This window comes from Calliopsis andreniformis, chromosome 1, assembly GCF_051401765.1.
Source record: "Calliopsis andreniformis isolate RMS-2024a chromosome 1, iyCalAndr_principal, whole genome shotgun sequence".
NCBI classification, from domain to species: domain Eukaryota; kingdom Metazoa; phylum Arthropoda; class Insecta; order Hymenoptera; family Andrenidae; genus Calliopsis; species Calliopsis andreniformis.
The window spans coordinates 17,561,660-17,574,444 of record NC_135062.1 but is presented as its reverse complement, the minus strand read 5'-3'; the positions used below and the strand labels follow the sequence as shown (position 1 = coordinate 17,574,444).

At 41.5% G+C, this 12,785-nt stretch overlaps 1 protein-coding gene across 1 annotated transcript; it reads right to left on the bottom strand.

Moving 5' to 3' along the window:
* Nucleotides 1-715: 715 nt before the first annotated feature.
* LOC143177593 (dihydrolipoyl dehydrogenase, mitochondrial) lies at nucleotides 716-3,293 on the bottom strand. Its single transcript, XM_076375632.1, has 7 exons — nucleotides 3,134-3,293; nucleotides 2,474-2,756; nucleotides 2,032-2,398; nucleotides 1,613-1,957; nucleotides 1,441-1,532; nucleotides 1,035-1,360; nucleotides 716-963 (listed from the first exon to the last, which is right to left on the bottom strand). Exons 1-7 carry the CDS (start codon nucleotides 3,173-3,175, stop codon nucleotides 898-900), a joined length of 1,521 nt encoding a protein of 506 aa, XP_076231747.1. The 5' UTR covers nucleotides 3,176-3,293; the 3' UTR covers nucleotides 716-897.
* Nucleotides 3,294-12,785: the final 9,492 nt, after the last annotated feature.

The following is a 12,785-nucleotide window of genomic DNA, read 5'->3' as shown; positions in this document are numbered from 1 at the left end:
GCTTTCTTTCTCTCTCTGCGCGGCTGGACCAACGTTGCCGATGGTCGCGACGAGTCGCGGCCGATTGCCGGCAACGCTGCTGCTTCTGCGCCGGTCACGTGCACTTCAGGCTCGTATCGAATCATCTTTCGCTGATAGACAAATTTATTTTACACAAATATTTCCAATTAAATATCGTTCCTTTACGAGAACGACAACATTATCTTCCTTCTCTTTTAGGAAAACGCAGATCGTAGAAAGCAAATCGTTACGAATTTTAAAATCTTTAAGAAGGGAATGACATAGATTTGTCTATTTCTCATTGTATAGGGTGTGAAAAAAATTACTGTCACAACTTTAACGAAGGAATATCTATCATATACTTAATATACTATATACATCATATTTTTTGAGCATCCTTCACATATAAGAGATTGTTATGACAGATTTTATCAGCCTGACCCAATTGAATTATGGGAGTTTTTACTACCGATTTAAGTGTATTGTTTTACCGTTCAAAGGAGTAATTGTTATTTTTTTTTTTTGTTTGAGAAATCGATCCGTCGACTTATAATGCAATTATATCATTGTATAAAAACTCACTTCATAAAACTCAGAACTTTTCTCAATATAGCACTGAAAAGCACATTTCAATTGTAGATTATCAATTTATTATTAATAAATACAATAATAGAGAAACAAAGGTAAACCTAATATAAAAGTACCGATAAAGGACTGATTTCAAAAATTGCTTTATACTTTTATTTACAACGTTTTCTTCCGTATATCATTAACGAATGATGAAATCTATGCGCTTAGACGTGTAGCGCACTGTGGCGTTGGAGCGTAGACTAGATCGAAGCTACGACAAGTAAAAATACGTAGTATTTTTTCCTTCAGGTTTTTAATTTGCGATATTCAGAAGTTAATGGGTTTTCCAAAATAGGCTGCCAAATTAGCTTCTTTTAAAGCTTCTGCGCACGTCTGTTAAAAAAATGGTCATGTTATTCTCGATACTTAATTACTCGACGATCAATTAAATATCGAATACTTACTGGATGCGCGTGACATGTTCTGGCCACATCTTCTGCACTTGCTCCATATTCCATTGCGAGAACAGCCTCGTTGATAAGTTCTCCAGCAACTGAACCGATCATGTGAACACCTAATATTTTATCTGTATTACTATCGGCTAAAACTTTGACGAAACCATCCGTCTCTTGATTCGTCTTTGCTCTAGAATTCGCTAAATGAGGGAATTTGCCAATTTTGTAAGCAATACCCTCCTTTTTTAAATCTTCCTCAGTCTTGCCCACCCAACCGACTTCGGGGTGTGTGTAAATAACGCTGGGTACGCAATTGTAATCGATGTGAACAGCACCTGAGGGAAAATTATGTTTACTGGTAACGTCATTTTTCTGTGATGCACTAATATATGTAGAAATATGTATTCTTCGTTACCGCCCGCAATGCCTTCAACAGTAATAACACCCTCTTCTTCGGCTTTGTGAGCCAACATCGGACCATGAATGCAATCTCCAATGGCATATATTCTGTTCAAACGTAATTTAATCTTCCTATATTGCACAACTGATAAAAATAACAATGATGAACACGGAAAAAGTTTACTCACGAAGGTACCACTGTCTGGAATCTGTTATTCACGGGAATTCTACCCTTTTCGTCCCTTTCAATTCCCATATCCTCCAGTCCTAGATTAGTCGTATATGGTCTCCTCCCAACGCAAACTAAAAGTACCTCACACACCAGATCTTCCTTTTTACTCGGGTCTTTCGCATCTTCGACAGAAACTACAATTTCACTGCCAGTTTTCTTCGCAGCTGTCACTTTAGTTCCCAATTTGAAATTTACGCCCTGTTTATTTAAAATTTTTTGTAACGTCTGACTAACTTCGCCGTCAATACCAGCTCCACCAATAGATGGTAGAAATTCGATTGCCGTTACTTGGGAACCCAGCCTGTAGTACAGGACACATTAAAGAATTCAAACCTGCTGCACATTATTACGAGTGAGTATTATCAGAAGTACTACCTTTGCCAAACTGAGCCTAATTCCAACCCAATAACTCCAGCACCTATTACTATGAGTCTCTCAGGTACTTTGCTTAACGACAAAGCACCAGTAGAGGAGACAATTTGCTTCTCGTCGATCTCTATTCCAGGGAATGGACTAACTTCACTGCCACTTGCAATTATAATGTTTTTAGTATTAATTGTGGTTGATGTAGAACCATCTGGCTTAAGTGCAGTCACTTGATTTGGACCAGTAATTTTACCATGTCCTTTAACCCATTCAACTTTGTTCTTCTTGAACAGACCAGCAATACCACCGGTTAAAGATTTTACTACGTTACGTTTTTGCTCCATCAACTTATCAAGATTAAGTGTCACGTTTTCAACTAAAATTAAGAAAGCAATATTAATATGTATTGATTGCAATATTAAAATGTACCGATAAAAAGAAAAGACATTACCATTGATACCTCGGTTTTTCAAATCCCCACCATGAGCCATATGATAGTAATGGGAATTATTTAATAAAGACTTTGATGGAATGCATCCAACATTGAGGCAGGTACCACCCAAAGTTTCCTCCTTTTCTACGCAAACAGTCTTCATTCCTAATTGTGCAGCTTTAATCGATGCTACATATCCTCCAGGTCCACCACCTATCACTACCAGATCTGCTTCTAATGTACTGGCATATCTGCGCTGTGCAGCTGTCAAGCCAGGTACTATGCGCTTGATACATATTGGCTAAAAAGAACATGAAAATGTGGTAAAAATTATAACTTCAGGAGGAAAGAAGTCTTTTTTATTATGCATTTGTGATATCTAAGCATTGAATGAACAAAATGCAGATGACATAACCAATGAGATAGATGAACAGAATATTAACATATAATTATGAATTTAAGGGACAACTTTAACTATCCATAAAGTTCGATGAACATTCTGTTGCAGAGAAGAAAAGAACAGAATAAAAATCTGTCAATCTATTTCGGGTAATATACAGCAAGATCATTTGTCCTTCAGAACGTTACGAAATAGACTCCAAAATGAGAGGTACGATACGTGAGTACAATATATTAGTGAAACTACTTATTACAGAGTATCGTTCTCGAAACACTTACTTTGACAGAGGTAGTCACCAAATTCCAAAAACTAGCTTGCATTATAACTTTTTTATAGTATACCTTACTTTCCGATATAAAAGAGCCAAAAAGGGAACAGACCTACGGTAGTGTTGAATCCAAGCACTACCGGTTACTTCAATATCGTCCAACTCTTCTGAGCTTCGATAATTCAATGTGCTACCCACTACATGTTTCGGTAAGTTTGCTGTCCGATGGCGCTAGTGAACACTTATGCAATAAGGAAAAATCACGAATACCATAGAAAAATATGCGGATACTAGACTGGACAAGCTACACATTTTTCTGTCCCACGTTTTTGGGACTCTAAAAAGCTCTATTACCATTTTTGTATAACGCTCAACGTTAGCGGCTGTGCGTGAAATAAGAGTACAACGCTATGAGTGGTAAGAATTGAAATTACAATACCGACGCGAAATTAAATACAAATAAAATTATTAATCTGTACTTAGTATTATAGTAAAATAATTTAAACAATTAAGCACAAATAAAACTTGTCACGATGACCCATGGTCAATCTGACTAATCACCACTGACCAGTGACCAGTTATCAACGGTGGTCCGTGGTCCATGAGTCCCTCCAGTGAATCCTGAGTAGGATCCGTGATCCGTATCCCCTGGAGAACCGGCGACAAGTGAGACACTCGTGCTCCTGTAGGGGTATTTATACTCTCTCAAGGAAGAAGGGGAACCAATCAAAGAAGTTCTTCGAGCAGTAGGAATTTGGAGATTGCGAAAAATTGATATTTTCCATAGAATAATCATTTCAGTAACAAGTTCTGGTATACATATTGTTTATAACAATCATACGGAGTGTGCGCTTGTGCAAATTGTTGATATTTGTAATTTTCAGTTAACGAATGTGAAAATTATTAACTTTTCATAGATTATACTTCGTTCGATTAATCTTACAATTCAGTGATTTGTTCTCGCTCTTCTAGTCAATCGTTCCGAAGTCTCCGAAAGGTGTTTTTAACCATTTTTCTTTACCTTCGGATCCTCTTACACTGGTGTGCTAAAATGGAACTTGTCGGTGTCGCCTCATTTGTACCTCAATTTTTTCATGGGCGATACCTATGCCATCTAGCGGTGAGGCATCTGAACTAAACTTTAAAAATTGATTATTATTTCCCAAATGCTACAACCAGATGGCGCGACTAGACCCGTTTTTAGTTGATTTTTTCAAATGCTGTTTTTGCAGTAAATAAACGATTTCCACAAACGTTTTAGGATACATAACGATGTTAGAGGATGCAGTGCGCCCACAATGATTCCACATCATCAGATTAACCAGAAATTATTAAACAGAGGCCGTCGTTAGATGGTTACAGCCTATAACATTTCACTGTCCGTGTCCGACTTCTACTATTCAGTGACTAGTTCAAGCGCTAGACCAAGGACTAAGCCAGGGTCTAATCCAGGGGCTAGTGTAAAGGCTAGTAAAATATGGCTCTTGTCATATCAGGATTTAGACACCAGTGTTATATACTTTAGATCTTTTTCGTGCAACTTGGTTAATAACTGCGAAAGGACGAGTTTTAGCAGGGCATAATTAAGAGGTCATGTACGCGTATGAGAATAGTACTGTGCTTTTTATACATATGCAATAATACATCATTTTATTCGAAGCAATATAAAAATAAGTTAAAACACGGGTTGGTAATCTCGGTTCTCAATCATACTGATAACTGGGTTAGTGGGGCAAGAGTGTTGCAGTACGAAGGAGGGAAGGAAAAACGATCGTCCCGTACAAGGATACGAGATTCAAGGTTCTATATGGGGTAGCTTCGTAACCATAGTAACCTATATAACTTCTGAAATCTCGTCATAGTTTCTATTGTGAAATGTAGCGTCAAGGATTACAAAGAAATTGATCTTTTATGGTAACTCTTAGGTTAGCTCTTGGACTTGAGTAGCTGGGTTATTAGGTTGATTAAGCAAGCTTTGTCAAACTAAGAGAGATCTTAATTTATTTAATGTGAAGGTGGCTGATCGTGTAACGAAATGTTATTTATTTCACTCGAGTAGCTGTGTTTACTATCGTTTACGCAAAAGCGCTCCAAATTGTTGCGAACATTACGTAGAATACGTTCATTAAAAGTTTGTTATCTTGTCACTGGAGAGAAGCTTGCTGTCGCTCTGTGCACGTGTAACACGATTTAACCATCTGGGAGAAACACGCGTGACTGACGTAGACATGCGCGAACACATTTGCATAAGTATGTGCAGATACTCATCGTTGCTAACTGTGAAGAGTAGGGATCACGAAGGTACAGCACAGTTTAGTTCTCCCGGGAGGAAAAAAACAAGATCTGTTCTTAAAAACTGTACATTTATAATACACCGCGATGTGAAAATATTTCACAGGAGGAAAATATTGATTTGTGTTTACTTATGAATTCCTACTGATATTCCAAGGTACGTAAACACGAATAAATGAGCCATGTGACATAAGTTACACGTGTAAGCATATTAAAATGGAAAGCTACACGCAGAACGCGATTATGCGTCTATGACAGACAATTAGACACTACGCAGCGACATGGCTAGTATCGATTTGCATATCTACGCGAGCACGTGTGCTGACCGATGCGGGAACCAGGTGCACTGGAGTCCGTCCTCCAGTAATAAAGCTGGAACACGAGCGTGGAGGAGGAGCTAGAAGTGCTTGAAAAATACGCATCAAGAGAAATGACTTAGCACGGTATGCGATCGATTCGAAATTAGCAACGAGCGTACTCGTCTATTTCTGCATGCTGTTCGCGTCGATCTTTCGCAGCTTTCCGCGCGAGCGTCTTTAGCTGTTCGGTATTGGCTTGCGCGGCAGTGTCGTCGCTGCGAGGTCAGTGGAACGCCGGCGATATAAATCGAGCGCTCGTTAAAACGTGACTTACGGCACTTTCACGACCGAGCAAAGTTAGCGGCGTGCTTGCAGCATTCTCCACCATTCCCTTCCACTTCGGTTCTCGGTCTGTTTACCGCCTTCTCCTTCCCTCTACCGACAGCTCTTCATAGCTCATTCTTTTTTCCGGCGGCACTATAGAATCACGCGTACGCGATGTAAACACGAGCAGCGTCATTCTAGGCGTTACTTTCTTTCAATTCTTTTCAGGGTCGAAGAGAATCAATACGGTTTTAAGTTCGTTATGTTAGAAATATCTGCCTAGGATTCATCCGGTAGTGACGATAGATTGCATCTTAAACGAACCGGCGCAATATTCCATTATGTAAGACAGCGAGAGAGCTCTCAACTATCGAGAGCCCGATGATCCCAGGTTGTTTTATTAATAGACTGACCTTCCTTGTGAGCCGTAAGTAGGTGTGTTAATCTGATGAGATATATTCCCTATTGAGGGAGATAATATGTAGTTAAGAAAAGAAAATTTTGCTACAGTTGTTTATGTAGTATTATTTCCAGACTGACTGAAAACTGGAGTCTTGAAATGTGAATTAAATTCCAGCGTCGGCTGGCATGCACGCATCTTTGAAAGAAAGTGAAACGAGTTGAAGTCGAACGCAGCGGGAACGAGAGCGCGTCGAGTTTGTCGTTTCTATTCGCTTCGCGTATCCCCCAACAGCGAAACACAATACGCACGAAGGAGAGGATCATGAAACGAGCAAGGAAGGGAACGAGGTAACAGCGAAGACTTGAGAAGTGGGAATACGAAAGGAAATTGTGTAATTTATTCAGCTGAGTAAGGGGCTAGCGTGGTTTGGCGTGTGCAAGCATAGGTGACGTAAGAGAAGGGTGGCGCCAGCGTTCATATGTTCGTGTTTTCGAAAATTATAGGAGGGACATTGCCGATACAACAGAATCGAATGCTAGCGTCGTTCGTGATGCCGACAGCTTAGAGCGCACGAATGTCATGCAATTCAGGCTTTTCAATTTTTACTCGAGTGATGTAAGTTCTCGACCACTTACGTGATTAAATTTTTTTGAACTTGTAGCTTGCATTAATACGCTGAACAGAAGAATCGATCATTAGACCGTTTTCAATGGGTGTGAAAAATGCACAAAGAAATCACGCGTTAGACAAGCAGATCCCGTTTCTTTCATCCGTGTAGAAAGCAAACTCGTTATCGCACACACGCGACATTAGAAACGCCATGAGAAACGGGATGTCACGACTATACGACACGTGGTACACGAACGTGTTAATCTACGGATAGTTCGGCCGTCCTTTTTGTTATCGACTCGTCGTCTCGGCGCAAACGATATCCGCTTAAGAATCGAGTTACGATACCACAAGCAGCGAGACGAGTACCACTTCTGCGACCAAGTACCAGCGGGGGGATCTCACTGTGTCTCGTTTCTTCTGTTTCTCCTTGCTCTTTCCTGCCGCGACGTAGCGAGTAGTCGATCGGTCGGTCGGTCGGTCACTGAACCGCCCGCGCCGCGCCGCGCCGCGCCGCGCCGCGCCGCGCCGCCTTGTAGCTCCGTGCCATTCCATCCCATCCTGCTGCGCACGATCGAGCCGGTACCGTTACAATCTTGTCCCAGTCTACCTGGAAACTAATTCGACAACTTTGCTCGACCGGACTCGTTGTGTCCGTTCTTGACGCCCATCCGGGACAAAAGAAACAGCGTTATCTACGCTATTGCACTTCAGACAACCTTGAAATTGCGCCAACGAAAGTAGTCCGAATGGGAAGTGTGCACATATTTAACTTTCCTGATTTATATTTCCCTTCTGCATTCTTCGATTTCATCTATCAGGTAAATACATAATCATTCTTCTTTAATGTTTTAATATTTTATTCACCTACTTTTTGTGATTTCAGAAATCTTCTGAGTGCTCAGAATTGGAAGTTGTAGAAGTGAAGTGCATTTGAAATCGTCTGGCAGAGCAATTTCGGAGGAAATGCTATCGTAGTCAGCGCCTCAATAACAAATTCGTTTCCCGATTCTAGAATTAAATTTCGTCTCGTAGCTGTTGCGTTCGTAATTATGCGTCAAAAGTTCCCTGTAAACTTTCTTCTTCCGTGTCCCTTCCTCTCCCTTTTTGTTTCCCCCAGTCAACTTCTTATTAACTAGCCTGGTTAGTTCAAGCTTACTCGCAGCAGATACCAAGTTTGCCGGAGTCTAACGAGGAAATCTCTTGAAAATTCTAATCTCGGGAAAATTGTGAAACCGCGTTGGACGGTTTATTCCTTGATCTGAGATTCTTTCCATGCTAAAACTTCCCTCTTTTCCTTGAACAACAAAATGCAACACAGCGTATAGAATCTGGATCCTCTGCATCAACATAACTTTCCAAGTACTGTAAATAATAAATAGCTAATTGTTATCGATATCGCGATAGTCATGATCTTTTCGAAAACAGAATGTATAATTGATCGTAAAGCGATTGATATCGTAAATTGATACGGGACGATTGTCAGGGTGATATCCCGAGGACGAGCGGGGATGAAAAATGGAAAAGATAGTCGAAGACTGGAGGGGCGAGGAAGGGAGATGGTGGGGTGGGATGGGATGGGTGAGGAGGGTAGGGGATATGGACATCGGTGGTGGCGGCGATGCTGATGGCGGTAGTGTGGGCGTCGGCAGAGCAAGGGGTGGAAAATGGGCTATGGAGGGTTGTACGAGGCAAGTACGAAGAGGGGGATGGACGCGGTCACCATGGCAACCATGGCTGGGTTTCAGGGCCCCGGCCGATGGTTTGGGTAATGTTCCGCGCCTTGGAATGGATTTCTCTCGCTTCGCTACCAAATGGGGTTAGTCAGTGCTAAGCACGCGTCTGTTCTCTCGTTTACCCCCTTTCTCGCCCCTTCTCTTTCTTCTCCTTCTTTCTTATTCTTTGATATTGTCACACCTAAAACCATCGTTTACTGATTAGACGACACTTTGTGTCGCTCGTCACATCGGTTACTGCGATGTGGAGCTTTATTTCTTTTTAAAACTTGGATCTTGCTATCCGCTCCAACCATGATATAGGTAATAATCGGAAAGACTGTTCTGGTTTCGTTAGCAGTAGTCTGTTGTGGGGAAATTCAATTTTTGTATGGAGGTTAATATTGTATGAAGGTTTATAGCAATATGTTGCAGCGGCATGACGAAATCAGCAAGCGGTACAACGTGGCCAATATCCATATACTTATGTATATACCATATATTGTTGTAGTCGTGTACTTGATGAGCTTTCCGCTAACGAGAGTTAATTGCAGCATAAATATGCCCGTTATGAACGGGTGAAGCGATTACGATAAGCTGGAGAGCCGTAACACAGCCGCAATGAAGGAAACGTTCATAAAATCGCGAAACCAAACAATGAAAACAATACGCGATAGCGATGGGTGCTGGAAATTTATAATATTATTTTATAGGTATAAAAAATAATAAACCTTAAGTAATAGTAAAAATCAAATAATATTTGAAAAACATCATAGCGTTTTCCTATATTTTTCATTCCGCTTGTAATCGCTCACTTCGTTTACACGGCGAATTAGTCAGTGAGTGATTGCACATCTCTATCACCTCCGGTGTTCGAGCCTCTCTTTGTTTTGAAATATCCTTACTATGGTAGTTGAGTGGTTTACCGAGGAACGGTTTCACTTTCACGTATCCTAGCAGCCGGTGAATCGTACTACAGCTAGGTAAACTAACCGATCATTGAAACGGGCAGGCATTCATCCTTTCGTCGATATGAATACACACAGTGATACGTCTGTACATATCTGACGGGTAAGATGATCATAATAGAAGAATGCTCGCAAGAAATCTTTTCTTCGAGCAGCAGATCTTCTTCACAATGTCGAATCCATCTTACGATTATGATAAGGTACATTTCGAAGTTCTAACTTTCGATATTCGGACGTGTTTGCGCGCCCAAGACCTTGACCAGCTTTCATCCGGAACACCCGCGCGAAGGAAAACATATTTTGCCCTTGTATTTCTCTTTCCCCGCGAAAGTTTATTTTCTGAAAGATTGGCTGCGAAATTGCTTCGAGTATGAACTTTATCCGTCTGTCCTCGACTCAATTTCATTCACATGTCGCGTTTGGTCTTTGAGATCTTCGATGGTCACGAAATGTCGAGACGACAATCGTGGATGTGCTTGGAAAGCAAGGATGCGGTACGCGGGAACGCGATTGTGCCAGGAAAGTGGCAAGAATAACACTAGGATACCTAATCCATATTCTCTATTTCGATAAAGTCACGGCCGTGCACGTGGTTCAAGGTCTCGTGTTCGAGCGGCCTCCACGACCTCGTTGGATTGCAATCGTGATCAGAGTGTCGGGTTTTACAAAGACGTGTCTTGACCTGCCTTGACCAGCGCTCACTTGACTCGTGTTGTCTGTTCCGTGCTAGGATAACCCAGTCTCCTCCCACCCTTCCGGTTCAGTGTTGCATTATCTTTCACTCAAAGTATTGAGTTACTCTGCACAAGATCCCTGATTTCTAGATTTTTATACCTCGGTATGCTTTAAAAACCAATTAGAAAATAACTCGTAAGTTTCTTCTCTCATTCGACATTTTTTTTCGTAATGTAGAGATTTGTTCGACTGCATTTTCAGTTAACAGTATTTTTTATTAATAAATTCATTACTATATCTCTCACTTTTTGGAGATACATGCTCGGATTTTCCCTTTGTTTTAATTTATCGCGTGTAAACATTATATATTGTGCTTTTACGAAGCAGGAAATGACGATTGAAATTTGTATGTTTTAATTTACGGTTGGGTGCAATGCGACGAATTCATTTTTAAGATTCAAGGACCCTCCAGAAAATTTGACAGTCACCAAATGCGTAAATCGAGGTCACTTAAAGGTTAACGCGACCGAAAATAGCTGGTGATAACTCCTTCAGTGCCGTACCGTTCGTCCGGAAAGTAAACAAACACTCTTACATAAGACGCGATAAGTTATCAGCGTGAATTCGCATGAAGATTCTAGTATCTGGTTATCCATTTATCAGGTGTACTATTTAATCGTATATATACTTCCAAATTCAGTGTTACACTTTGTCAACAGTTCTGATCACAACTTCTCATTTTCTTTTTTTTATGTTATCGTTCAGAATACACATTAGCAATCGTATATATTATCATTATTTTTACTGTTTAGAGGGTATATTAATTTGATTTTTTATTTCAGATTTCGAAGTGGATATAGACGACAGGATGCAAAGTATAGCTGTACCTCTTGCACGGTGAGTTTAACTTTGTTCTGATACGCGTGCATCGCTCGGGAACGGAGCATATAATTAAGCAAAAACGTGTTTGGTAGGGCGAACAAACGCGTGCCTTTGCGTCAGATCTCTCGCCAGGTGTACTGACCTACCCTTAGTCCTTGAGATTGTCCCACGGCTTGCGACGACATTCCCATCGCAACCACTCGAACTGTTCTTTCGCGATGCATCGAGATAAGATATTCGGAACATTTGTATGATTTACATTCACGATCTGATATCAGTGGTTCAAGTCTACAAACGTTACGTGTTACGTATGTTGATGAGATTTGGCTGAATTTATTAGACGGAAAGCAATCTGACGAGTACCAGTTTAAATGAATTTTTCCGTCATCTCGAACCTCGCGATTTCATCTAAATAACATCCGCGGCCCATTAAGGCTACTGGCACTCTTTCGAGAACTCGTTTTAAAGGAATTAACCCGTATCGTCGATGAGACGATGTACCAGGTATTTATGGTGGTTCGATCTAGACTCGTCAGTGTGTCAGAGAAAACACGGCAGACGGAAGAGCAGCCGTGCGAAATAAACAAATCGGGATACACCGTTACGAACGTTATTACAGTTACACGTATATTTAGCACGACTCACTACCGCAACCGTGGCCCTCGACAGTGGGCTCAAACTGGCATTCAGCCACTATTCCCACGCACCGTCACATCGTGAAGCTACATTATCTAAGATATCCCTTTCATACGCGCTATTTATTTCACCATTGTCTTTGAGTTTACACGCCCCTGATCTATTCAGAGGGTGGTCATAGAGAATCGCTCAACAGTTTGGCTAACAATGTCTCGCAGAACTGAAAGCTAAATTTTCGAAAGCTGATTCAACTGAAGTGTTGGTAATTTACTCAGAATACGTACGAGACTGCAATTTTATCTATCACACTACAGCTTCCTTGTGTCGAATATCCGTCTGGATCTCCCAGACCTCGTCTATACAAACTTTCAAATGTTGGCCAAAGTCGACAGCCTAACAAGTTGGAAAATTTGAATTGTGATTCGTAAAGTGGTTTAGCCTGATTCTCGTACCCGCGAAATTCAAAAGCCAAGAGGCCTCGTGGCGCGTTTCTGCTTCTATGGGAATGATTCGATGGCTTGGCAACAACGCGTACAGTGCAACGGTGCACCCGCTGCAACGTTGCAGCCGTCCAATGTGTGTGGGCAGCGTGTACACGCGTGGATCGTTGCTGCGTGCGTGGACGAGTGTGCGTGAACGCGGTCGACGTCGAGAAATCGAAAGAGCTACCGACCGACGGAACACGCGTCCAAAGCTTTCTCGCGTGTTACCTTGCGCTTACGAGGCACGCGCTCACGAATCAAGTGCACCTTCAAGGTTGTCGCTGGAAACCTTCCTCCACCCCTTAGGCGACCTTGTTTGAAAAACTCGCGGTGACACGTGTTTCCGCTTCGATCGGTCCCATTGGGGAACGCTTCTG

Excerpts from the sequence above, each read along its gene's own strand:
- LOC143177593 (XM_076375632.1), bottom strand. The coding sequence starts at position 3,175 with ATGCAAGCTAGTTTTTGGAATTTGGTGACTACCTCTGTCAAA. Across the intron at positions 2,399-2,473 it reads GAAAAACCGAGGTATCAATG|TTGAAAACGTGACACTTAAT; the intron begins GTAATGTCTTTT and ends TCTTAATTTTAG. Across the intron at positions 964-1,034 it reads GAACATGTCACGCGCATCCA|ACGTGCGCAGAAGCTTTAAA; the intron begins GTAAGTATTCGA and ends TTTTTTTAACAG.